At 37.1% G+C, this 25685-nt stretch overlaps 1 protein-coding gene across 1 annotated transcript in view; it reads left to right on the top strand.

Annotated features, from left to right (window-relative positions):
* Positions 1–25685, top strand: part of HHIP (hedgehog interacting protein) — a 66912-nt gene that overhangs the window by 23815 nt on the left and 17412 nt on the right. Inside the window, exons 5-7 of the mRNA XM_026042601.1 lie at positions 22907–23058; positions 23490–23663; positions 25165–25308. Coding sequence (XP_025898386.1) covers positions 22907–23058; positions 23490–23663; positions 25165–25308 — 470 coding nt within the window. The remainder of the gene's footprint in view (positions 1–22906; positions 23059–23489; positions 23664–25164; positions 25309–25685) is intronic.

Here is a 25685-nt window from a genome sequence, read left to right as displayed (position 1 = left end):
TGTACATTTTGAAGGTCTTATCAAATAAATACAATTTCAGATTAGAAGAAAGGCAATGAATAAAAGCTGGCAGCTTCTTTTACTGCTGTTTCCCTCCCACATAACTGATTTACGAGGTATGATCATTGGGACAATATTGCTAGAGGGACTTTTTGAGGGACACAGCAAGAAGTCAGTGGTCTCTTCTAAAAAGCAGGTCTGTGTGTAGTATTGTCAGCAGGATCAGCTAAAAGGTTACACGGATCTGCCCATACCATTACTTGCAAGTCACCCAAACTGTACTCCCCTGTTGAATACAGTGAGATTTCCAAATACGTCAGAAGTTCCAGGCAGGCAGGCAAATCCAACGGTAGGCAGTGCCGAGGAATGCTGTAGTCACAAGCAGCCTGTGTTACTTCTTAGCCTCCTACCAGGTTGCATCAATTATTTAATTTAAAAGAAAATTCACCCTTTGAAAAAGAAACACTCAGCACCATGCTTTTGCTGTAGTTTAATACATCAGTTTCCAACTTGCAACATTTTGCATTTCTTCTAGAGATATATTCTCTTTTATAATTCTCCTCAATAAATAGCCCTTTTAACAATCTTCTTTTTGAAATCCTATGTTAAATATGTACTTGAATCAGCTAAGAGAATAAAAGGAACATAATTCAATGTAATTAATGCCTCTATATAAAGTCCTCTATATTGTATAAAAAATATATAAATTTTAAATTTTTATATGTATATAATTCAATATTTGACTATTCGTATAAGTATTTCAGGTTCCAGGAACATGGAAAAACACTCCCAAATGAAATGGGGAAATAAACTGAGCTAGCCGGTCACTATCTAGTAACTTCCTAAGCCAATGTATATGAAATGTTTAAAAAAAAAATCAACAAAAGAAACAAAAAGGTTTAAAAAAATCAATGTAAGAAACAACTGCTCTATTATCAATTCTATCACTGTTAACATTATTGTTTCATAGGACGTGAGAATTTCTATCTTTGTTCAATAAAACAAGAATGAACCTTCAACAATTTAGCAAGTGAGAAATAATCTTGCAGGAGGGAAGGCTCTGACCTGCACACTCTGACTGCTCTGCCCATACTGGCTTGCATGTGAAACAAGAGGCTAGAGGCCGTGGGACTGAATTCTCATTTATTTACTTTTCTCAGGTGCTGTAATTCATCAAAATACTGATATAGATGTCTTAAAGGAAAATTAAGAGAATATCTGAGTCATGCATTTGATATATTCTATAGGGGGTGACTTAAGGCTTCTTGGGGAGAAAAAAAAATAGCTTCAAAAGTGAAACACCAGATTTCCTCACAGCCTCTGCACTGTATCAATATGAGGAGCAAATGTATCTCATTGCTTAGCGGTAAACACTCATAGAATAGAAAGTGCAAAGGATACTGTGTGTACCCTAAGATCCCTGTGTCTGCAGCACGTAGTGCAAAACTTACACTTCTTCTATTGTGTTTGCTTGTTTTCTGTGCCATTTGTTCTGCCCACTTGCAAAAGGTAGAATAGCGCTTTCTGAATGCAGTTCTCCACTACACAATTCCTCATTTGATTAAAAACTAGCAGAATTAGGATTTGTGCTAAAATGATTAAAGGGCTGAATCCATGATACTCTGTGTTTCAGCTCTAGCTTTTTGAAACTTCATCGTCTTAGTTTTCAGATTGAACATACACTGTGTTGTTCTAATTGCACTGGCTTTTTGAAAAGGACTTTGTATTGGATTCAGCCAAGTTAAAGGGTTTCCAAGATCATGGTCTTGGCTCAGGATAAATGGAGCCAATGAGCTAAACAAATTCCTGCTTTCTTGGTTCTTATAGTAGTAGAAAAAGGGAAAGAGTGGAATACTTTTACTTCTTTATGCAAGTGAAACAATTCTGGAAACTGAAAAAATACAAACTAAATGTCTCTTATGTCAGCAAGACACACTATTTAGAAATTATTTTTAGTTTTCTTTGGAAATATGAACCACAGATTATAACATCAATGAAACAAAACATTTTTCACTTGGAAAATTTAAGTAGTTACTTTTAAGAATAATCACTTTTGGATCTTAAACCAAATAGACATTTAGTCTAGTATAGATGAGTATTAGTGTTCTTACAACATGTAATAGCCATAGCTGTCTTGCACTGAGCTGAACGAAGAAATATATGTCTATATTTGTTTCATCTACTACTGAGAATGCTTTTCTAATGAGCTAGATTTTAAAAGAGGGATTGAAATAAATGAGTAATGGAAAAAAAAGAAAAGGGACTTCTAATCAGGAAAACAGTGTACATTCTTTCAAAGTCATGTTTATAAGTTCAGCGAAGCAGTGGATCTAGTTCAAAGACAAACCATATTTCAATGTGCTTTTTAAAATTACCATATAGTTCATTATTAGATTAAAGTTTGTTTTCAGTTGAATCTTGGCCTAACAACAATTTATTACTCTACATCACAATCTGCTTTCAGTTGTAAGGTATCACGATTTCTACTTACTATAGGTCATGAAATCAATGATTTACAGCTTTATTTTCACGTTACCCAGGAATAACTTAGTAATGTAAGGAATCAAGAGATGTAAAGAGACTTTACAGCTGTTTCATTAACTCCTTCATTGGGTTTAGGCTTTTAAGTGGTAGGGAATCAATGATTTTTATGTGCTGATTTTTGGTAATCGTAGGCTATTGAAACTGCAACAAACCTGAATGTCTAGGCCCAAACACATGGGCCTAGTCAATTAAGACACGCAAGCGACATTCTGAACCTAGAGCTTGATCTGCGCACATAGCAGGAATCTTTGCATTTACCAAACTCCATGTGGTTCCATTGAACATTAAGCCCTTTAGTCTTCATGCGCTCTTAAGAGTGCATCGAATAAACAAATATTTCCTGGTGACTTTTCCTGTGTATAACACAGGCACGCCTTTTCAGGCCTTCGCAGGGTAACACGGGCTAATGGGGGATACCACAGACAAGCCTTTGTTACAGCCGTTTGCTCTGGAATGCTGAGCGGGAGAATCCAATCCTGACGCTGCTCCTCAGTAAAATATATGGGTTGACTCAGGAAGTTAACGTGGTTGAGCCACTAAATAAAAGTGACCATAATATAATTAAGTTCAACATCCTCCCACGGGATCCTACCATGAGGTAATAATATTACTGTACTTTTCAAAAAGGAAGATTTTTATATTGAGGAAGTTAGAAATAGCCTGAAGGGGAAAGTTAGGAAATTAAAATCCATAGAAGCAGCATGGAGGTTGTCTAAAGTACCTTATTAGTCTTCGAGAAAGTGCGTATATACTGGAACAATTAGGAATCAAGAAGGTGAGAAATGTAGCAAGGTACAAGGGAATGTTCAGGCCCCCCAAAACCAATAATCCTATAATAAAATGGAAATCCAACTCAAGTGTCACTAATAGAGTAGAATATAAATTCAGAGCACCGATGTAAGGGCCATATCCTGCCATTGTGTCACTGGCAAAAAAAAATAGGAGTTTTCCATAAATACTTATAGTAGAACAATCTTCTCAGAGTTTTGAAAAGTTGTTTAAAGTGAATATTTTTTTAAGTTTTTTTTTTTATTATTGTGATATATATAAAAAAAAAAAAGAACAAGCAGAATCTCCTCAATTTAGGTGGCTATTTTTGACAGAGGTTGATTAACTAGACCAATATACTATAAAAACAAAAGATTCAGCTTGATTTCGTTCCATAAGAAAGACTGGGAAAGTCATATCCCAAATACTTGGTATTTAGCATTTTCTTTTTCTCCAGTAGTAGACCTAAGGAAAAGAAAAAAAAAGAAAGAAGGAGAAGAAAAATGATGGAAAACACCAGAATAAATTGCCCTAAAAATGAGCTCTCAAGGTACTGAAAATGTAGTAGCTAATTTAGATTAAGAAAAAAAAAAAGGGGGGGAAATACTATTTATCTTTAGAAAACATAACTATATTCTCAGAGTTTGGCTAGAAAAGGGCCTTGAAAGGGTCGTCTTGGGAATTACAGAGAAGTGGAAACTTACAAAAATCCTAGGTGAGAAAAAATAAGGGAATTTAAAATTGAGTAAAAAATATCTTATTTGTTAACTTGCTGTCACAAGCAGAATTTGGTGGACGAACTAGTTAAATAATGAAGAAAAAACAGTTTCACTTTTTATCAATTTTTATACAGTACCTCTGGAGAAAGTAGCATGAGAGATTGCTAGTCATAGAGTAAGAACTTAGGAGAAAGCACTCAGCGGAGGACTGCTCCTTACCTGTGCCTCTGGTCATGTGTCCAGTATTAGCACACTGCCCAATTAGGAGATGAGACCAAACAGAAGGAATAAATGACAGATGTCTTGAAAATAATTAGGAATTGCATAATCTAGAATTACTTCTAAAATATTAGTTTGTCTTTCTCAGAGTTCATGATTAACGACGTGGCAGAAGACAATCTTGTATGAGATTACACTATATTGAGAAGAATTCTAGAGAAATTAAATAAATCTAGGTAATGAGATGGCACTAAATCCAACATAACACACTTAAAGAAGAATGTTTAAAGACAGGAAAAGTTCTTACCCTATTGTATTCTCTCCTCAAAGACAGTGAAGTAGCACCAATGACAGCTCAGTGTAGCTGTCTGACTATCAAACAGCAGATATTATAGAGTACTTAAAATAGGATTCGAAGCATGTTGGGTCATTGGGAGAAAGCCACAATTGAAGTGAATGAGAAAGGAAAAGATTTTTGTTTGATGGCATACAAAAATATATATTTAATTCAGAAAAAAAAAAAACATGTAGCAGAAATATGTGAGGTAATGAATGTCACAGAGAAAGTAACACTGTTTACTCTTGTTATCCTCATTTCTCATTGGTTAAGAAGGAGATTAACAAATTGAATAAAAGGAGTGAGATTTGAATAACATAATCGCTAGTGTGTCACAGGCTGCTGCTTTGATTGCCTTGGTTCACTACCACATAACAAAGGCGCAGGGTCTAGCTTTCTAACTGCTGTAATTATCCAATTGTTCAAACAGTTCCTGAGGCCACGTGGCCTCATCGATAGGAAATCAGGTAATACATCAATAAAATTGGGTGTGGATAGGTTTAGCATCACAGTCTATACAAATATCATGTAAGAACAAAGCATCAGATTCCTTCTCCAAAAATATCCAAAGACCTCTCAAAATAACTTTATAAAGAATGAGAAAATGCAAATATACTGCAAAAGCTGGGTGACTTGGACATCATTTAGGGTATCAGACCCACATGTAAAGTCTCTCTATCAGGAATGGATACAACAGCAAGCAATTTGAAGGCTGTTGGCTAAGTGACTAAGGGTTGTCTAGACATGCTTCTGGGGACAGTTATAAAACTGTAAAAAATTGGACAATGATATAAAATAGGACAGATGAAATTCAAGGAACAGCTGCAAAGGCACATAAAAGTCAATGGCATTTGCTCACAGAAAGAGACCTGCTGTCCCACTGTGTGTAAGTAATTAAATATTGTTCGGTAAAAGAGACTCATGCTCTACATGGGCACTTGCTCAGATATGTGAGTTAGTGATTGTAGGATCTACCATGAGTCAAGCAAAGAATTCCCCTTTCCATATTGAGGAAACCACCCTTTGGAAATCTGCTCAGGATAAGTCTAGAAATTCTAGTAAAAAATAAATAAAAAAGAGAGAAATTATCACAGCATAACCAGTAGCTTGACAGACCAAGCCTGGGAAGTGTGAACTGTGAGTGCACTCCTAGCTGGAAGAGAATATCCCGCTCTACCTGCTGCCTGCCCTCGCTGCTGGCTCACACTCACCTGGCTGCTGCTCAGGTCACCAGGTCAGCAGAGCTGTTCCCCAGCCTGGTGTTGTAAATGGAACAGGATTTGATAAGAGAAAGGAAAAGTGAGGTCCTTTCTGTCTGCAGTCAAATCCATTCCCTCTTTCAATGACTATCTAACCAGAGGTAGTTTGTCACCACTTCAGTGAAGATCAAGTTTCCTAATTAAAGTTTTCAGTTAGTTGCCTCTGAGATATCATTGCCATTCTCCTGTCCCCTTCCCACTATAAATCTCATCCATTTGCTTTATCCACCACAAGGACTAGAGCTGTTGCTTCAGATTAGGCTGGCTCCTCTCCCTCTCCCTTATATTTTTTGTTTTTCTCAAAAACTGATATTCAAATGAGATTTTCTAGTGCATTGAACAGTATAAAACCTCAGAAATACTTGATGCTGTCAAGCTGTTGAGCTGATGGCTGCAAACTGCACAAGTGCACAGAGCCCCACCATGGAGCTGAACACCCCTCCCACCGAAGAGTGTCTTTTAGGGGGTGGATTTTTAGAACTTAATCACTGCTGTAACCAGACACTTAGACTTAAATATTTATTATATACATAAGGCATTAAATACTTATGGTTGATTTATAGCTTGGGTTAGGATGTTAGTATTAAATAAGCCATATAAAGTACCTTCAATCCTGTCCATTCAGACACTCATGAGGCAGAATCCAAAATCATGAAATTGGCTTAAATGCCCTGCATTAAGGAAAAAAAGTCCACTTGGGAATAGGGTCAGTGGAAACTCACTGAGTTGTTACTTTTCAGAAAACACCTGTTTTCAAGCTTATTCCAGCCATCATGAGGACTAAAAGTTTTAGATGACTACTGAAATGTTTCATTCTATTAACTAGCTCTTGCAAGATTTTGATATAATCACAAGCCCTGGCTTATATGATATAGTTAGATAAGTATGCACATCAAAGTAGCTGAAAATTCCAGAAAGTATTGGAATATTAATGGTAATTTTTAAAAGCCTGGATTGATGAGTTTCTGTGGCACGTCTTCAAATACTTGCACCCACATTCCTTCCGAACACTCAGACCTGACAGAGCTCATAAGGATCCTTCATGCAAGTGAGACTGTGCAAAGAAACCATATGAGCAGAGAATAGGGGAACCTGCTGCTTTCTGGAGAATATTGGTTTTATGCTTTGAAAGGGAAAGGGCAATTTTCATATTGTACTTGTTATATTTTGTGTGTCCCTGGGAGATTTTCCTCTGTCACTTCCAAGAATTAATAATTGCAAGAAAACATTTGTGACTTTATGAATTTGTAGAAGAAGTGAATTTAGCATTTTTCAAATATTTTTAGGCAGTTTCATTTGTATTCTCCAGTTATAACAAATTGGATATAGCCTGTTACTTTTTTTTTTCCAATTTTTTTTTTAACTAACAGAAAACGTTGTCATTTAAAGCATTTCCAGAAAGAAGCATTTATGAGAGAATAATGAATCAAGGTGTCACAACATTCTGAGAACACTAGTCATTTTTTCAACTCTGAATAACTGCCACATTTAGGTAACCTATTCAAACCCAGAAGTTACCTTGTGTAACTAATGACACCATTTAAAATGTGTGCTCAAGTCTTCCAAAAAAAAAATTAAAACTCATTAATAATGAGTAATATTTAAGTAAATTTCAAATTCATATTAAGCAATGAAATCTAATATCTCAAAGAGTTGGCAATTAGACTTTAGGATTGAATAGGTCCGACCCATCTTTGTTCCGCGTATGTCTGAAAAATTAATAGAAATGAAAGGTATACCTCCGGTGGAAGGTAATTTCAATACAAAAATGAATTCAACTGGTACATATTTGTGTAGATCAAAAATATATTCAGGACAAAGTAGTTCAATGAGCCAGTCGTGCCATGGGGAAGAACCAAACAGCGCACATGGTTTAGGAAGGGAACCGTGCCTCACCACCATCTCTCCCTCTCCTTTCTCGGAGCAGAGAGACTGCTCAGACAGCTCTGGCCTGTACGCTCCACAGAGTGGAGCAGGGCTTGTGTCACGTGACATACTRTTTTGTCAGCATCTACGTATGTTCTTCGCATTTGCTGTTGCTTGGAATTCTAAACTCATAAATAGATRGCTAGGAATTTCACATGGGATTTAGTATTTCAGTGGGCACCTGGAGACTAGCTTTCAAGAAATACTGATCACTCTTTCTGTAACCCTTAGGTACTTTCTAGTTGTTTTAAGTTAAACCTTAAAAATATGGAACTGTTTTTGGAAATTTCCCTTAATACTTAACATCTCATAGCAAAAGCAAAAWATATATATATWTTTTTTAAAGTTTGGGTGATTTATAAGTAGCTTTTCCAGGTGAAACTATGTTAAGTGGGCATGTATCATCACATGGAGGGGAATATTGCTTCTTGACTAAAATGACTATGATAATGTTTATTTCTTATTAAGGAAAGCATTACTGAAACTTTACAGGCATGATTCTTTTCTCCYGTGAGAGCATAGGACTTTATCAAAATAGGACTGAAACGTTAGTTGTTACAAATGATCACATTCTTGACAAATTGCTACTGCTCTACTCCTCGCATTCCTGGCCTGATATTTTTCTCAAACAACTTACAAAGGTGGCTTAACTTCAGAGAGGTTTTCTTAATGGGATCCATTCCACCCCAGAGGTGTTCTCTATAACAAATGGGAAACATCACTAAATTTAACCCAACATTTGAGCAATGGAAAGCCACATAGATGATGTCAGACATTACAAATATTATTTGTACTTGGTAGTTTACTTCCAGGGAAATTATGAGAATGACATCATAGTGATGACTATTTTTTATTAGTGTTTTCTCTCTGAAACTCTAGACTTACAGTTATAAAGAAAAACAGCTTTTAAAATGCTGTACCTGTTATTCTCTTCTAACACTCTTTGTGATTTTATTTCTTATTTGTAGAATATATTAATATGTAAAAATATCATAGATACCATCAGATCTTGTTCCACTCATTTCACATGTCAAATATTTCTGGCCAAAAAATATTATATTATTTATTGCTCATAAAAGATAGGAAATGATCACATCTTCTTTTAAATTAATTGCTGCTTGGGTTGGCCTATGAGCCTATAAACTCTGTTGGAACAGTTGTAGCCAAATTTCCTTATAACAATTTCTTACTATAGGAATGAATTAAGTTCATGAAGGGGTGCTCACCAGCTGAAGAACTAGTGATATGTTTCTTCAGTCAGCAGAGGCAAATCCTCTGCCGTAGTTCTAGAAACATCCCAAATCTGCAGAAACAGCRCAGCTTTATTGTACAGCACCAACGCAGCATCTAGGGTTGCACAAATGTTTCTGGACAAGGTCTATCGGGTAGCTTTGCTGAGGAGCACTTTGCTGAGGAGCACTGTCCCAACTCTAGCTCTGAAGAGATATTTGGGCATTGCTTGTTCTTCGCAGCTGGGGATGGGGAGTAGCCAAAGAGACCATAGAACAGCGAGTATCTCCCACAGCAAGGTAGGAAATACCACTCGTCYAGGTCCAAACAAAAGGAATCCCTACGGCAACACTGTGAGTGCCAGCAAGGGACCAGCTGTGATGATTCAAGACAACCCTGTCCTTAGGGCCCTAACTAGTGGTGTGAAATGATGAATTCGCAGTCTCAACTTCCACTTAAATATATATAAGTGTATGAGGAGCCTTAGTAAGCAAAGGCAAGGTTGAAAACATGACTCTTCTGGCTGAGATCAAACAATGCTGTTAAAGCAGCCAGAGTGGTTTGAGAAGTGATTCCCTCTCCATGTTCATTCCCCTGCTTCAGCTTGCTTGATTCGCCAATTTTAAGGCTTAAATAGATGTATAAGTGCTTCCGATCCATTTCAATACAAAGTGAATAAAGTCCATGAAATAGCAAACTTTCATATCGTGCTATGGATTTTTGCCTCAAGAAAATCTAACAATATTTTGGGCAAATGATAGGTATTTGAGTTCATAGACATCCTGAAGCAAGAGGTCTAGATAGTATCAATGACATCATTCATCTCAACGCTGAAAGCGAGACAGATCTGAGACTGATTTGCAGAGCTCTTCCAAACAGAGCTGCACCACTATATAATGGGCTTATGTGGCAAAGAGTGCTGCCCTGATGAACCACACTTGTAAATAGCTTTCAGGATAAAAATGTACACATTATCCATAACAGATAATAAACAGCTAACCATTGTATCACACGTATCACATCAATTAATGCAGATACGCTTATTAAACCTCTTTTATATAGATGACATACTACAGCATTCTGTTTTATCAAGGATTCAAAGGGATTAGACTTTAATTTGTTATTTTATTATACCATACCTTTAAATTGTTGACATATAAGCTGTATAAATAGAAACACTATAAATCTCTTAAAAAAAAATGTACCATAAATTTTTTATGTATGACCTTTAAGTAACAGCAGCCTGTTGCATAACTCTGCAGGGGAAGTCACATGGTGGAAACCTCATATTTCCTTAAATTTATGGTTGTTTCTTGGTGGTCTGAAAGACTTTTTTTTTTTTTTTACGTTCCCTTTCAAAGTCGTAATCTTAGTAAATTGTTTAATGTTTGGTCTAATGCAGGTCAATGTAAGTTCTTATTTAGATTTATAATAGGAAATATATAATGTCAGATACCAATGAAGCCTAGCTAATAAAGTCAGGGGTACCAGTGTTAAGTTTCATTATAATGATGTGAAGATAATGCCTTTAGCTGCATAACCACCATATTAGCTACAGACCATAAAGAAATATTTATGAAATCTCAGGGTCAGATTCATTAAAAGAAAGGCTCAATTTTTTCCCATTTGCACTGTTTTTTTTTTCTTTTTCTTTTTTAATAGGAAGCATTTTTGATTGTTAAAATCCCTCCTCAGCACTGTATCAGATCTCATTTATTGACAGCAAAGGATGGATAAAGTCTAAAAGGGAAACAATCAGCTGCCACATTTAGCACTAGAAAAAGCCAGGGGAGGTTGCGCACATGCCTAAGTGCTTTTCGAATTAGGGCCTTATGAAACAAGATTTTATATTCAGGTAATGATCATTTTCATTACATGGAGGAAATCGGGCTCCTTCCTACACTAAAGGAGTTTGGTTTATATTCAGAACAGTGTTATCAGCATCAATGGAAAAAGTCTGCTTCAAGTTAAAATATGCAAGTTAGTAAGTTAYGTGAAAAAAAACCAAAAAATTATTACAGTTTTCTAGCTCCATCAAAATCCTCCTGATTGTAAASAGTAATTTACAGTGCTTGGCAGAATAAAAATTGTAACCCACTCAGAGATGACAATATTTCAAATTTAGCAAGATCTACAAATAAATAGGCACATACCTGAAATGCACATTTTTCAAAACTTTTCCTGACATTGGAAATGAACATCCCAGGCATAACAGTATTAACTATATATAATAAATCTAAACAGCTCTTTTAGGTAGTTTCAATATCATCTTTTAAATCTTTGCATATTCAAATCAAGCATATGCGTGTACTTTGTGTCCACTCATTTTCCTCTTCTGAGACTACAAAAGAGAACTAAATTAGATTAGAATTGAAACTACAGGGACAAGCAACTTTGTTTTCACCTAAATGCTGGACCCATGTTTATGTTTATGTGTGTGACTACATGCATAACACACAGGCATAAACAATTTGGAAAATTCAAGCCTTGCACAGCCATAAATTCTCACGTGAAAGGGAAAYGTGCACATGTTCTGCAGTAGATGCAAATGAAAGCAGCAGCTTCATGTGCAGCCCAGCAAAATCCAAATGACTTTTATTCCGATCTATAACGAGGCTCAAAGAGATGAAGAGATAATTCATTTCCAAACAAGGAATTGATTTAATACAAAATGGTTATGATAGAATGGTTATAATATTATCAATTCATACATTCATAGTCTGCAAGTTAGCAAGCACAGAACTCAAATGGAATGATGTGCTCGAACCTGCGATTGAAAAAGGTTATTTTAAAGCTCCTATTCAAGCCTGTAGTTAGCCTTCTTTTTCGGATAGCCCATGCCAACCTGAATTTAATCCATCATTCGAAGACACGCCATGATATGCCATTACTGTGTTAATAACATTTTATTCTATAGACTTTGATCATTCTGTCCAAACATCTCAAGTGTCATGGAGGTTAAAAAACCTGCTAAGAAAGGACGAAAAATAGAAGAACCAAATGGCTATTTTAATTTCTTTTTGGAATGTACCTTCCAGATAAGCATTAAAACAATGAATATGGCTTAAATAAGTGTCTTGCCGGTGCTTAGCTGTGAAAAGAGTATACCTTCTTAGCTACATCAAGAAGGTGCTGAAAAATAAAGGAAGATCAAGACAGAATAAGAATTTACCATCATCAAATGAGCATAGCTCAGTTAAAGGACAGGTTATCTGTATAATGATTGGCCATGAACCTGGAGAAGGGTTAATCCAGGATTTTAACACACTTGCAAGACTGGCGAACCTTTTATCTTCTCAGTAGCTTACTTAAAAGAGCATTTAGAGACCAAACACAAAGAGAAAGAGCAATAATACCAAAGGCTACTCTTGAGAAGAAGTCAAACAAGCACCAAAAGCAGAGTCTGGAACTTTTCCCTGTCCATGCGAGGCATTCATCAGCCTCACAAATAACCGAGAAATCAGCACTGCTGGGGCTTTCACAATTAGATGAGGGTGTCAAGGGAGAGGCAAAAATCTCTCCCACAGGCAGCGAGTCTCAGGAACCTCAGAATGCTGGCAGTGGCTGCCTCAGAAACCAGAGAGCCTTCCTATGCCAGGAACAGACACTAAAAACTCAGACAGTTAATGCAAGAACAGGATAGAAAGGAGTGAGAATATTCTGAGATTTTGAAAACATACTCTCACCAACTGTGGACTGAAAGGTTCTCAGGATGGGCCAAACGAAACATTCCATTTCAGAGCTGACATTCTTTTAACTAAAACAATTTTTAAACTGAAAACAACCCAGTGAAATATCCAAATAACCCAAATTCTCAATTTTACAAATATTAGAACTGGATGTTTCAACGATTTCAAAACTTTCTTCTTTTTTTCAAAAATACAACATGTGTTACAAGCAAGTTCTCCTTTCTATCAGGGAAAGCTGTGGCTTAGACAAATCAGCATTTTCAAATACAGGCTTTATTCAGAAAGCTCCTGGTCAGTTCTGGTGAAGACATTTTTCATCCCCATTTATTGGTTGTGTTAGGAAAAATGAATTCTGAAGTTCTGCAGCAGCTATTGACGCACACAAACATATTCCTCTAATTATTCCATATGCATGCAATGCCTCACCCTATTTCAGTTTTATAACTGTACATGCTCAACACATTCCTTCTCTGCAATGTCCAAAACTATCTTTGCATTCTCAACAAGAAACATATTTCTCATTCACACATCTTGGGCCAAACCCAGATGGTATTAGTTTCCTACAAGGGTATTTCCTGTATGTCTGAATTGTCAACACGGCTGTGGATTGCCATCATTCTCCTCTTATATACAGATTCTAGTCATGAAGAGCAAACCATATATCCTCTACCACCCTGTTTTTTCCATTTGGCACATTTCACAAAAATATTCATGTCTGTCTTCAAATTATTAGTATTTTTCACAATGTTAGGCGAGAGGTTAAGACAAGATCTAATAAGTGATCCACAAAATACTTGAGTATTTTTCAGCTACCTCTTTTGTTCGCAAAATCTTGTTCATGCAAAAATTACGTTTTTTTTCTGAATTTATTTATTCCCTGTGTTCACATAGCTGCCACATTATGTATATTTTTAATATTTACTGAGGGAACTCAAATTATTGGATTATTCAGGTCAGTATTTGAAATCCAAGCTGTCACTTAACTGCAACTGTTGGGCAAATCAGATGAGGTTCCTTCTGCCCTGGAACCAGCTGACCAGCTCAGCAGGCACCCTTAAAGGTGCCTCTGGCATCCGCACAGTGACAACGTGAGGAATAAGCTGACAATTTCAGAACTTCTTCCTTCCTTCCTTTTTTTTTTTTTTTTTAGATATGTGCAGATGTTGCAATTTAAATATCTTTTTCATCTAGGTACCAGAGGTGATGTGATGTGCATGCACAGTTCTTGTTGCACATGATGCAATAATAGCATTTTCTGGCTTTTCAGGCTGCCATTGTTTCAGGGCTCCAAGTCCAGTGCTTGTGTTTCAAGCAGTTTGAATTCAGGTGATGCCAACTCTTCCAACACTAGTTCTCACAAGTGGAAGCTTAAAATTCAACATCCCATGCTGGACACCCGAATTTATTTTCCGTTTGAATTTCTGCCAATATTATGAGATTGATTACTGGTTTTGACAACTAAACAGAAAAGAGCAGGTATAAACAATTTTAAACTTGTTTAACAGTTGTGTCCTATTCATACAATAGATCTGTTGTGTTAGTTATGGCAAAACTTTGAAAACTACTTACAGATCTATGGTTAGCATAATCATCTACTAAAAAAACAGTAACACTGGCAACCAGCATTTCCTTTGGAGACATGACACATCATTATCAAAATTATGCTGAATGCTGATGCTAAATTTAAGTTGAAATACACCTCTCCATGCATCTGAATTTCAGCAGTCCGAAAATTCTTTGGATATTAGGGAACAAAAGAGCATTTGCTGTATCTCTAGAATTTGCACACACATTCTTTGGCAAATGAAAGATGGTGACATGTTTCCAGCTTCCTGTGCCTTGAGGCAAGGCACAGGATCTACGTGGAAGCTCTGTGGAAGCTCTGTGTGCAGGAGAGAATGAGGTCGCAGGTTGAGCAGACGCAGCAGCTCCATGGAAGCCTTCATGTGCTTCCTGTCTCATCATGTGTCTAAAGTCACCTGAACTTTCATCTTTCAAATTATCTCCCACTTCCTCACCAAAACCCATTCTGATAATAAGACTTCTCAGATTCTGGAAGTAAGATGGAAAGTCAATTTTATATAGCTTGCAACAACATTTCACAAGCTTTTTTAAATAACTTCAAAGCCTTCAGGACTAAAGTTTGAAAAGTGCTAAAGGAATAACCCTCAGTGAAGAGGACTGCTTTTGTATAAGACTAGTATCTGCTTGATAAGCCCCTGAAATCACTTTTCCCTTTGAGCAACGTGTTTTAGGAGTGACAGCTCCAGGCTCATCAGGTCCACAGTGTAATCGAGGTTATGCTGCAGATACCTGTGATTACCCGGGCAGTGCACTGGGGCAAAGCACACAGATGGTGTGGCCTGAAGGAAGCAGCTCTAGCCCTTGACTTCACTCTGTCTGAAGGGGCCTTGATCAAGGTGTACTTTTCTGTGGCAATGGTTTCAAGATGCGAGTGCACGCAACACCCTCTGCAATCCTCTTTCACTTGTCGGGCAAGCTGCAGTGCCCCGTAGCATGTGGACAAYAGTCAAGACAGAGGAAAAAAATTGCATTCAAATGGAGATCTTTCGCTTTCTTCTCCAAGTTGGGTGTGAGTTGCTCATAAAGTTCTCCCCTGCCCAATATTTAAATATATATCCCATGTGAATGTAACTCTCCCCTTACAAACAGAAAGGCAAGTAGGCGCTTTCGGAGACAGTGGTTCCCTACCAGGAGCTGAAGGAGAAGSGCAGACTCTTCACAAGACAGAGCAAAGCCATCAGGGCATCTTTCCATTTGCAACTCTTTTAGAAACCAACTATTTTCTAATGCCTGCAATTAGACAGATCAACATTTCTGGGTTTAATTTAAAGCAGAGAGTATGATAATTACTGTTATTCTGTTTTGAATTATATCCCTAAATTTCCATATAAAGTGGTCACGGTAAAACAGCATGAATTTGTTTTCAATTATCGGAGTATAGAATTTGTAGTAGGTTGGTTCGTTTTACATAAGCACTGTCAAATTTGCTATGTGTCACCATACATCCTCTTTTTTGTCCCTCTCCCAGCACAATCCCTTTTTTGTCCCTCTCCCAGAAAATCCTACAGATCATTTTAAAGTTTTGCAGATTATGGACATTTATGAAAAGTTTCACTTTAGTAGTCTAGGGAGATCTTTGCATCATAGTAAGGTTTTTTCTCATGGTGTACTTTTTATTTTTAAGTAACAATAAAAGCAGCAGTGATTTGCTCAACTGTCATGCCATTTAAAGAAACTTATATATTGAATTACAATCCTTAACAAACTCTTCTGACAACTCCCTGCTGTTAGATACTGTTTTAAAGAAAAAGAAAGATCATATATAACGTGCTATTGAGAAATAAAGATATATTTTAGATACATAGCCAAGGGATGAGAGCATGAGAAAAACCAAAGTAGACAATCCAAGAGGACCACAGGCAAATTAGAGCATAACCAGAACTGCAAATCATTAAACGAGATTAATATGTATTATTTGTGTCTCTACAAAAAAAAAGAAAAATAGTGTTAGATAGTATTAAAACAGTGTCCAGCTGAAAAACAATCACTTTTTGTTTTAACTGATAAAAATAAGAGGTAAAGTCATAGTTTTGGTGAATGAAAAAGGATTTATTCTTCCCTTGATAATGTCTTGAATTTGTGAATGTTCATGTACTGTAGCCTGTCCTCTCTTGGGCATCAGCTGAGCCAATTTTATCGGCCTCCTCAATGAAACAAGAATATTAAAATTTGCCTTCATCACAGAAGTGGCAGGGAAAGGTGGGTAAGGTCTAAAAGCTCCCGAAAGAAGGCGAACAAACACAAAGGTCACCAAGCCTATTCTCCCTATTAATGAGGGATTTCCATGGTCAGTAAATTTCTTAACACTTAACTGCATTCTTCTTTGCGTCAAGGAAACTTTATCGCTTTCCTAGAAAGATATTTCTACAGCACAATAGACCTCAAACCAGTGCAGCTGGAAGGTTGTTAGAAGACTGTGGCGGGTAGAATACTGAAGAATACTGAAGAGGAAAAGTATAGGAGAGCAAAGAATCCAAATAAATAAATAAATAATGGCCAGCAGTGGAGGAGAGCCTGAGAAATAAGAGGGAATATACTTATTTTTTGCCTTCCCTTAGTGGCCTCCACTGGGGAACCACTCACTGAATTGCTGGTGGAATGTAAAGCTTCCTAGAAAATAAATCCAGCTGGGGACAGAGGTGGAATCACCACCTGTGTTCCCAGAGGATAAATCCTGCTCACAGCTCAAGAGGCCTCTGTGGTGTAGGAAAGTGTGTAATTCACACCTTCTTGAGCCAGCTTTACTGAATGCAATAATCATCTGGTCTTTATTTGAATCTCCCTCTTCCGGGACTGATTTCCACTGTCTTCTGTTATTCCAATTCTCCTAAAGTAGTACAGTACATAAAGTTTCTCAGTCCAGATGCAGACCTCACATGGGCTCACGGCCACCTCCTTGCAAGCACACTCACAGTCGTACATCACTCTGCCCCAAACCTCTCAATTATTGGCTGGCTCTGGCAGCCTCAAAGCTTTTAGCTGCTTCTGACTGATAATTGGGAGAGTTGTCAGAGCAGGATTCCTGTTATATTGCACGAGTGTGAAGGAGGCAAGCTGTGCGTTTGTGTTGGGGTGGCAGCTGCATTTATAAGTTTCATATACTTTCTTTAGGAGGACGGGAAGAAAGAATTGTATTAACAGGGGACGAGGATTGTCATTTGGATTAAACAAAAGACTTGCCCAGCAGAACAGCAAAATCTGGAGATGAGGAATTAAAAAATGAGTACAGAGGACTAGGACTAGAAGTGACAGGTCCTGCATTTAGTTACTGGTGTCTTCAATAGACTATGAAAGTAAGGAAAACAAAGAATTCTGAAGTGATGGAGGCCATGTGAAAATTTTGATTTCAAACAAAACTAATTTTTAGTACTATGTTTACATCTTAAAGCATTTTACACTTCTTCAAGCCATAGCTCATCCTAACCTCTTCTTTTGCTGGAAAAACAATATAGCCATACACATAATTCCAATAAATATGTACTCTGACTTTTCTACATTTGCAGAAAAGCTCCACTCAAAATCCATCTTTTTAATGCTTAATAGGTCTAACTTTTGGATCCATGAATCACTATAGGACTAAAGCTTCATTACATTAGAGAGTTTTCCTGTAAAACCTTCATTGCAGGCATCAGAGGAGAGAACTTCATTTTTGTGGAAGATGCATTTTGGCCATCAATGACTTTCAACCAAATCCTGGCCTATACATAAATAAACAAAAAACACTTCCAACTTCAATAGCATTTGTGCTTAAATTCAAAGTAGAAAATATGGCCCTTTAAGTATTTTTCCTACTTAAATCTATTGTAAAACATTACTGTGCCTACAGCTTTTTTTTTGAGTGAGGTACTAACATAATGTATTGGTTAAAACAGTAAGAAATAATGAATATTTAAAAATTAAACCCTTAGGTAAGTGCAAARCCCATTATAAATGAGAAGAAAATGAAGCTTTGCAACACAACAGGAAAAAGGAAATGCTTTGGAGATAGAGTCTAGTATGTATACTATACAGAGCCATGACATCAGTGCAATTATTTTTCTCTAAGGTAAATGTCTTAGGTTACAAATCCTTCCCTTGCCAGAGGCCTCGGGCTCCACAGATGTTCAGATAGCAAATGACTCGAGTTTTCATCACCCCAGAGGTCTCCGGGAGTGCTCCGACACCATCCCTACAGCCCCATCAGTTTCTGCTTTTCCCATTCTGTGATCGTTGCTCCTTTCACCTGTGTGAGGGAAATCCTCCTTATGGGTCTTAAAACAGTTGCTATAGCTCTGAAGGCCAAGGTGTGCCCTTGCAGCAGGCCTTTTGCCTCTGCGGCAGTTACATTTCCATTCTGCACTCGGGCCACATTTCCAAAGATGTTGGTTAAAGGAACACTTGCCTCTGACACTGATCCTCAGTCCTATCCAGTAACATCCAGTAAAGGAAGCTTCCAATGAGCACAGATTCTCTGAGATCTCCAAATGAGTGACTCTATCTGCAGAGTTCACATGCTACTGCCTGGTCAGAGTTCTCAGATGTTCCACAATCCTTTCTCCTACATCTTTCACAAATAAAAGTCCTTAAAGTCCAACAGATGGTGATGCCCAAAACATTAGTCACAGGACTTAATACATGGGAAATAAATAAAATTAAGGTAATGCCAATGGAATAAATTAGCTAGAATATGTAATGATACCCAAAACAAATAATGGAAATACATTACCTTTGAATTAGCATTTTATTTCAAAAATAACCTTTGAATATATATATATAAATATATATAGCACATCTCCTTTTAAAAAAGTTGATACTCATTGTTTACACAAAAGTCATTCTGACCAGACCAAAAATTGTTAAGTGTAAGTACCTGTAGTTTACATGGATTAGCTGAATTGTGAAATTAGTTTAAGGGAAGACTCTGAATATCTGTTATCTATATTGTCTGATATTAAGCTACATAAAGTAACAGAAGTAAATGGAGATTTCCAGTTCTGTTTAGCAAAATGAATCACTGTTATAGTTATGGAATTTAGGGTCATGAATAAAAAAAGACCTATTTTAAATGAAACAATGATAATCTTACCATTTAAAACATTCTCATGGTGCTCTATGATAGGAAGTAATCGATATAAGGAAATGGCAGCATGTCTTGGTATCAATCACTGCTGCACATGTGTTTCTGTACTATGCATATAATGTACATCTGTCACACCAGCAACATACCAGAGTGCACCTGGAAACGTAAGCAGTGCTTATATGAAAATAATGCTGTTCTGCAATAATCTAGTGTCTGTGTACAGCAGTTATTCTCCTTAGTGTTATTCACAATATAGAATATATAATGGTGTGCAGTTATCGAATATTTTTAAAACCATGAATATATTAGAGCAAAAAATCCAATGCAAAAGATGCAATGCAAAAAATTCCTATTAAAACACAGTCAAATTTGCATACCAAATATGTTTCAGCTCAGAGTACTTTTTGATAAAATAAATATTTAGGACTGGTGTAATGTACCTAACAAACAATAGAATAGAATACAATAGAAACATTCTATGTTAAATGCATTCAACCAATCTTTATTTAGCCTTGTACTGATTTAAGATAACCATGCAATTCTGACTAGAATAAATACTTTCAYGTTTGTGTTGCTAAATTAGATGAAATTGTTTTTTAAAAGAATGTTTTTCCTTTTACAGAACTCCTTAGCTGAAGCCTAACACAAGGAAAAGCAGTTCTTAAGCAAATTTAATATTGGTGCAGGATGTGCAATTATCATGGCTAGGGGATAAAGTGTTCAAGCTATAGAGCTAGAGGCATAGAAACAAAATGTGTGAGCTTTCAAGTTTAGTCATGAGAGTCATGAGAGATTTTTCTTTGGTCCCAGTCCACAGTATAGTTAGGTAATTAACACTCATTTCAACCACCCTTCTTTCACTGTGTTCAACAGAAACTCCAATGAAATAAGATGATACTCATCCTTTATTCTTCTCATCCTTCCTTATATTGCAGACAAACATTATTAGTTATTGCTTCAAATAAGTGTAGCACAGAATCTCAGAAACTAATAAGTGTCATCTATAGTTTGTTAGTGTTGGTTTCAACTAAGAGCAATTTAGAAAGAAAAGGATGTCAATAGGTTATTAAGCCACCAAAGGAGAGATATGAATATTAGATATGTGTGGTATTCTATGGAATTACAACAAAGCATCTCAAGTCTGGGATGCTAGCTTTAAACTAGACATTGAATGTCCACTGGCAAAAATTAAAAGCAAGGATTATTCTATAAGAGAAAATCTGAAGTTTGGAAATTGAAGAATATATTATTATTCACTTTGAGAGTATCAAAATGAATGCTCCTAAGAGATTTKGCTGGGTAAACTCTCAATCTACCCCACAATGTGACACTCCAGAAAACTACACACTTTCTTGCATAATAGAGATAATTTCAAAAGCTATGGAAATTACAGCAGTTACATAGGAAACACTAAGTTTGCTTCTTATGSAAGAAGATGACAATATACATTAGCAATTGTTTTCCAAAACCAGAGGAAATAAATATTAAAAAAAAAAAGAGGTAGACTTCTAATTGACAGTAAGTCATTCAAAACCAGCAATTAGTAGAAACACTGGCCTCATCCTATAAATGCAGTGTGCCATACTTACTACCTCCTTCTTCATGTGTACTTCATTCACAGCTCTTAATTTAATTTTTACCTGTTTGCCCTTTCAGCAACAACTTCCTTTCCCACTGAAATGAGAGGGCTCCTGMAACAAAACGTGCTAAATCCAGTCTTCAGCTTAAGCACAGAACAGTCCTCTCTAACTAATACTTTCAGGAACTCATCTTGCATGGCAGGCTTAGCGTGACATTCCCAGGCCCCGAAATGCATTGAACTCAGCTCTGAGCGTTGGGCAGCATCCTGAGAATCACTCCTCAGGAATCTCTGAAACATGCCTTGCTGTTCCCAAAGCAACTGATTTGCCACCATTTGCTTCAGACTTTATCAGAGTAACTCAGTCAAAGCTCTCATAAACTCATACAATAATATCTACAGGCAGTTTAGACTCAGCTGCACAATTATTTTTGGCTCATAAAGGAGGAGATAGATCACCGATCCCCCCATCCACAATGACTGCAACTGATCTGGCAGCTCTGCCTAGGTTTTCCAAACTAACCTCACTGATAACCCCCAAAACTAAATTTTTCTAGCAAACAAATTAGCAAATTTTGGCTGACTCCAAATTAGGAGGATCCAGATTCCATTGTACAAGCCTCTTTGTACTGAAATCTCTTGACCTACTTACATCTCCATTTCTGAATCAGCTTTCCCTTTGGATGTTGTGATTAAAAAGGAAGTATGGCAATCATCCTGAATTAAAATAAATTAAAGCTGTGCACTTTCCCAATTAGGCTTTTTTGTGGGATATCTTTCAACAGCAAGACAGGCCCATCCATCAATGCGAATTGCAAATACATTTAAAAAGCTTCATTCTCTCTCATAATTTAAAACTTCATAATTAGTTATCATGGGTGTGGTGAGAGTTGCAAAATGTTGCCTGCTTATGGGTGCAGCTGGAGTGCTTGAGTCTAGAGCAGTGTCCCTGGCTTAGAAAGGCTGGCAAATCCTGAGTTAAACTCCAGAGCAACTCTCGGTTTGTGACTAATCACATATGTGAATTGAATGCAAATTGTTAATTATTTGTTTATTTCTGTGCCTCAGCTTCTCTCTACTGCCTTACTTCAACAGCATCAAGTGAAGCTAAGATATATTCTTAATTTATACAATGCAATTACATTTATATAATGCAATTTTAGCTATGGTAGTATTATGTATATTTTTAGATGCCAAAGGAGAAAAGTTCCTTCTATTTACGTGCAGAGGGTATTTGCATTGTCACAGTACATTGCATGGATTTGATGCTTAACATAAAACTGTACTAGTCTTTGTGGCGAATGTAATAACAAAAGAAAGTTGTTTGGAGCTTTTTCTATTTTTATTTTAAAAAATAACAAAAACCTTTCCACTGAAGGGCCACATGTAAAACCCTGGTTTCTCTGCAGAGAGACCAAGGCTGCTTATTACCTACAGTGTGCTAACTATGACGAACAGACCACCATAGTTGTGACAACTGATGTTGCTGCCTCCAGGGTAAAACAAAGGTTTACATATTACACAAGCAATTTAACTGTTTTCTAAACATATTGCCAAGACAGTGGGAGTTGGCAGCCAGCACCGTGTTTTAGGTTTTGGATACTTGGATTAGAAGTGACTGCTGATTATAGACCTTTTTATTTGTCTTCTACGAATTACAAGCAACCTAGTAACCCAGCAAAGAATTCTTCACAGCACTTAAACTTGTCTTCATGGCTTCCCAAAGATTACATACACAAATCACTCCACAAAAGTGGTGTAAGAGACTTGTGCATAGATAACTGCACGAGACAATTGTCTTGTTCTTACTCTGTAAGAGTTCCCCAAAGTGAAATGTTTTATAATCCTTTTTTGTGCAGTAGTCATGAAAGAAATAAAAGAGTTTGGGCAAAGATTATCCACAAGAAAGAAACTTTTTTTTTGAGTTCCAGTTGAAACACAATAAAGAACATAATTAACTTCACAATTCTTTGTGTTTTTCATTTGACTGCAGGGAGGAGATGAAAGAGGACTGTTAAGCCTTGCATTCCATCCCAATTACAAGAAAAATGGAAAGCTGTATGTGTCTTATACCACCAACCAAGAACGGTGGGCTATTGGACCTCATGACCACATCCTTAGGGTCGTAGAATACACAGTGTCCAGGTAACATTAGAAATCTGTAATTCACAAATCCTATATTTATAAGGAGTCTTCTTTGTTATAGCATTTCCTTTTCCTAAAATGAACCATCATTCATTACGTGGGTACTTGCAGAAAAGTTATTTTTGATGTTATTTCAAACAGTAGTTTTGGAACATCAGTAAGTACACTTTTTTTTTTTCTTTTTAAGAATTCTTTTTAACTATTCTGTCATTTTTAACTATAGCTATTTCCTAATTAATGTGCATAGGCTGAAAAATATTTTTTTGTGAACACTGGAAAGTTGAAATTTGTCAATTTTTTTGACATTTTTCTACACTTCTAGATTATAATATCTACACCTTGAAATATAATTTGAATGACTGAAACTATTTTTAGAACACAAAACAGTGACAGTGAGCTGCAAAAAATATTTTCTTCTCTTTATATTGCAGGAAAAATCCACATCAAGTTGATATGAGAACAGCAAGAGTGTTTTTAGAAGTGGCAGAGCTACACCGAAAACACCTAGGAGGACAGCTTCTCTTTGGCCCGGATGGTTTCTTATACATTTTTCTTGGCGATGGCATGATCACTCTGGACGATATGGAGGAGATGGATGGTTTAAGGTACAAAAACTAGACTTCTGCCTGCGTTTGCACAGTTCTTGGGGTCCATCTGCCCTATGAGCAAAGGCTGAGAGAGCTGGGCCTGTTCAGCCTGGAGAAGAGAAGGCTGAGGGGGGACCTGATCAGTGTCTACAAATATCTCAAGGGAGGCAGTGAGGAGGAGGGGGCGGCCTCTTTTCAGTGGTGGCCAGCGATAGGACTAGAGGAAACGGCCACAAGCTGAGGCACCAAAAGTTCCACAGGAACTTGAGAAAACACTTTTTGACAGTGAGGGTGACAAAGCCCTGGAACAGGGCTCTCCACAACCAGGGAGGTTGTGGAGTCTCCTTCTTTGGAGATCTGTAAAACCCGCTTGGACGCAGCCCTGTGCCACGTGCTCTAGGTGACCCTGCGTGAGCAGGGGGGTTGGACTCTGAGGTCCCTTCCAACGTTAGGCATTCTGTGATTCTATGATTCTATGATAATCGAAACCAATCRGCAGTGATCAGCACAAATCTTACTCGCCTTTCTTACACTGCACAACCTCACTATCTTCAGTGCCTGAGTTGAGCAARCTGCTATTTGCAGAACACTCTTACACTTGAAATATATCTTGCCACAGTTGTGTGTTATCAAACCATTTAACTATCCTCACCAGTAGGTGCAATTCTGTTTAAACAGCAATTCAACTTCTTTCTCCAAATATTTTTCTATGAACAAGGCTTTAGCGAGCRTGTGCACTCAAAATGTGTCTAAAGACACATACCAGAGTCAATAATAACGCTATATCACTCACGAAAATGTCAAGAGAACATATGAAGCAATCCCTCTCTGCTTCTACTGATACAGTTTGGTCAGCTTGCCTTGGCCCTCTCTTTCACTCTGCCGTGTTCCCATCGGCCCAACATGTGCTTTAATTTAGAGGAAGTGTCGCATTGAGCCTGCACAGGCCTAGCCCTGGCTGCCATGCTCAGAGGCCTCTCTGGCTCAGCAGAATAGCAGGTGCTCCTGCATTTTGCAACAATGATGTATTTTAACACCAGAACCAACGAGCAATTCCAATATTTTATTTTAAATCAGTATAAAATAAGGTCACTTATTCTATCACTAGAAATCACTGAATTCAAGCACAGAATTGAAAATACTGCCAAATACACTTTAGGTAAATATATAATGAGTGTATTCAGAGTTACCGTAGGGGAGACAAAGTGTACAGACGATCATCACCTTCTGTTTGAAGGCATCAAACAATGCTGAGGTACAGAAAGCAGCTCTTTCATTAATAAGCTGCTTCACAGAGGAATGATGAGAGGAGTGCAAGCAGGCACATAACAAGGCAACATTTCGGCCTAATGGAGTCTTTGATAGGTTCTGTACAATTCTTAGGGCTTGCCCGAACCCTAGGAGGATCTAGGTGTGATTATTCACGAAAGTTGGACCTTCCTTTTGCTGCTTCACAGTAGCATTATACAGACTATTTATTCTTTTAAAAAACAATTATTTTATCCTCCAACTTTCTCAGTGATTTTACAGGTTCTGTTTTACGACTTGATGTGAATACTGACCTATGCAGTGCCCCTTACTCCATACCTCGGAGCAACCCACATTTTAACAGCACAAACCAGCCTCCTGAAATTTTCGCACACGGACTCCACAATCCAGGCCGGTAAGTTACAATCACACACCACAACCCTGCAGCAGACACTGCTTTCAAGCAAAAACACTTTTTACAAATAATTTTGTCTGGCAACAAAATTTTAGTAATAAAAGCACTGATGAACTTTTTAAACTTTTCTTCCCCCAACCCCAACACATATTTCACAGCTAGAAGCAAATGGACATTGGCAAAGGGGAAGAAGAAGAGAATGCAAAACTATTAAAAGTCAGGTCTGAAATGACAGAAACAAAGTTGTCAAATTTTGTTTTTAATGGAAGATAAAAAGATTTGCTTTACAAAAGAAGAGAACTTAAAGTGGAAAGTTGGTAAAAGACAGCTGAGGATGAGAATCTGAGAAGCTAACACAGTAGAATCTTGATGGAGGA

The sequence above is a fragment of the Nothoprocta perdicaria genome, unplaced genomic scaffold, assembly GCF_003342845.1.
Source record: "Nothoprocta perdicaria isolate Ctin4 unplaced genomic scaffold, notPer1 scaffold_31, whole genome shotgun sequence".
NCBI classification, from domain to species: Eukaryota; Metazoa; Chordata; class Aves; order Tinamiformes; family Tinamidae; genus Nothoprocta; species Nothoprocta perdicaria.
This window is presented reverse-complemented; position numbering and strand designations above follow the sequence as displayed.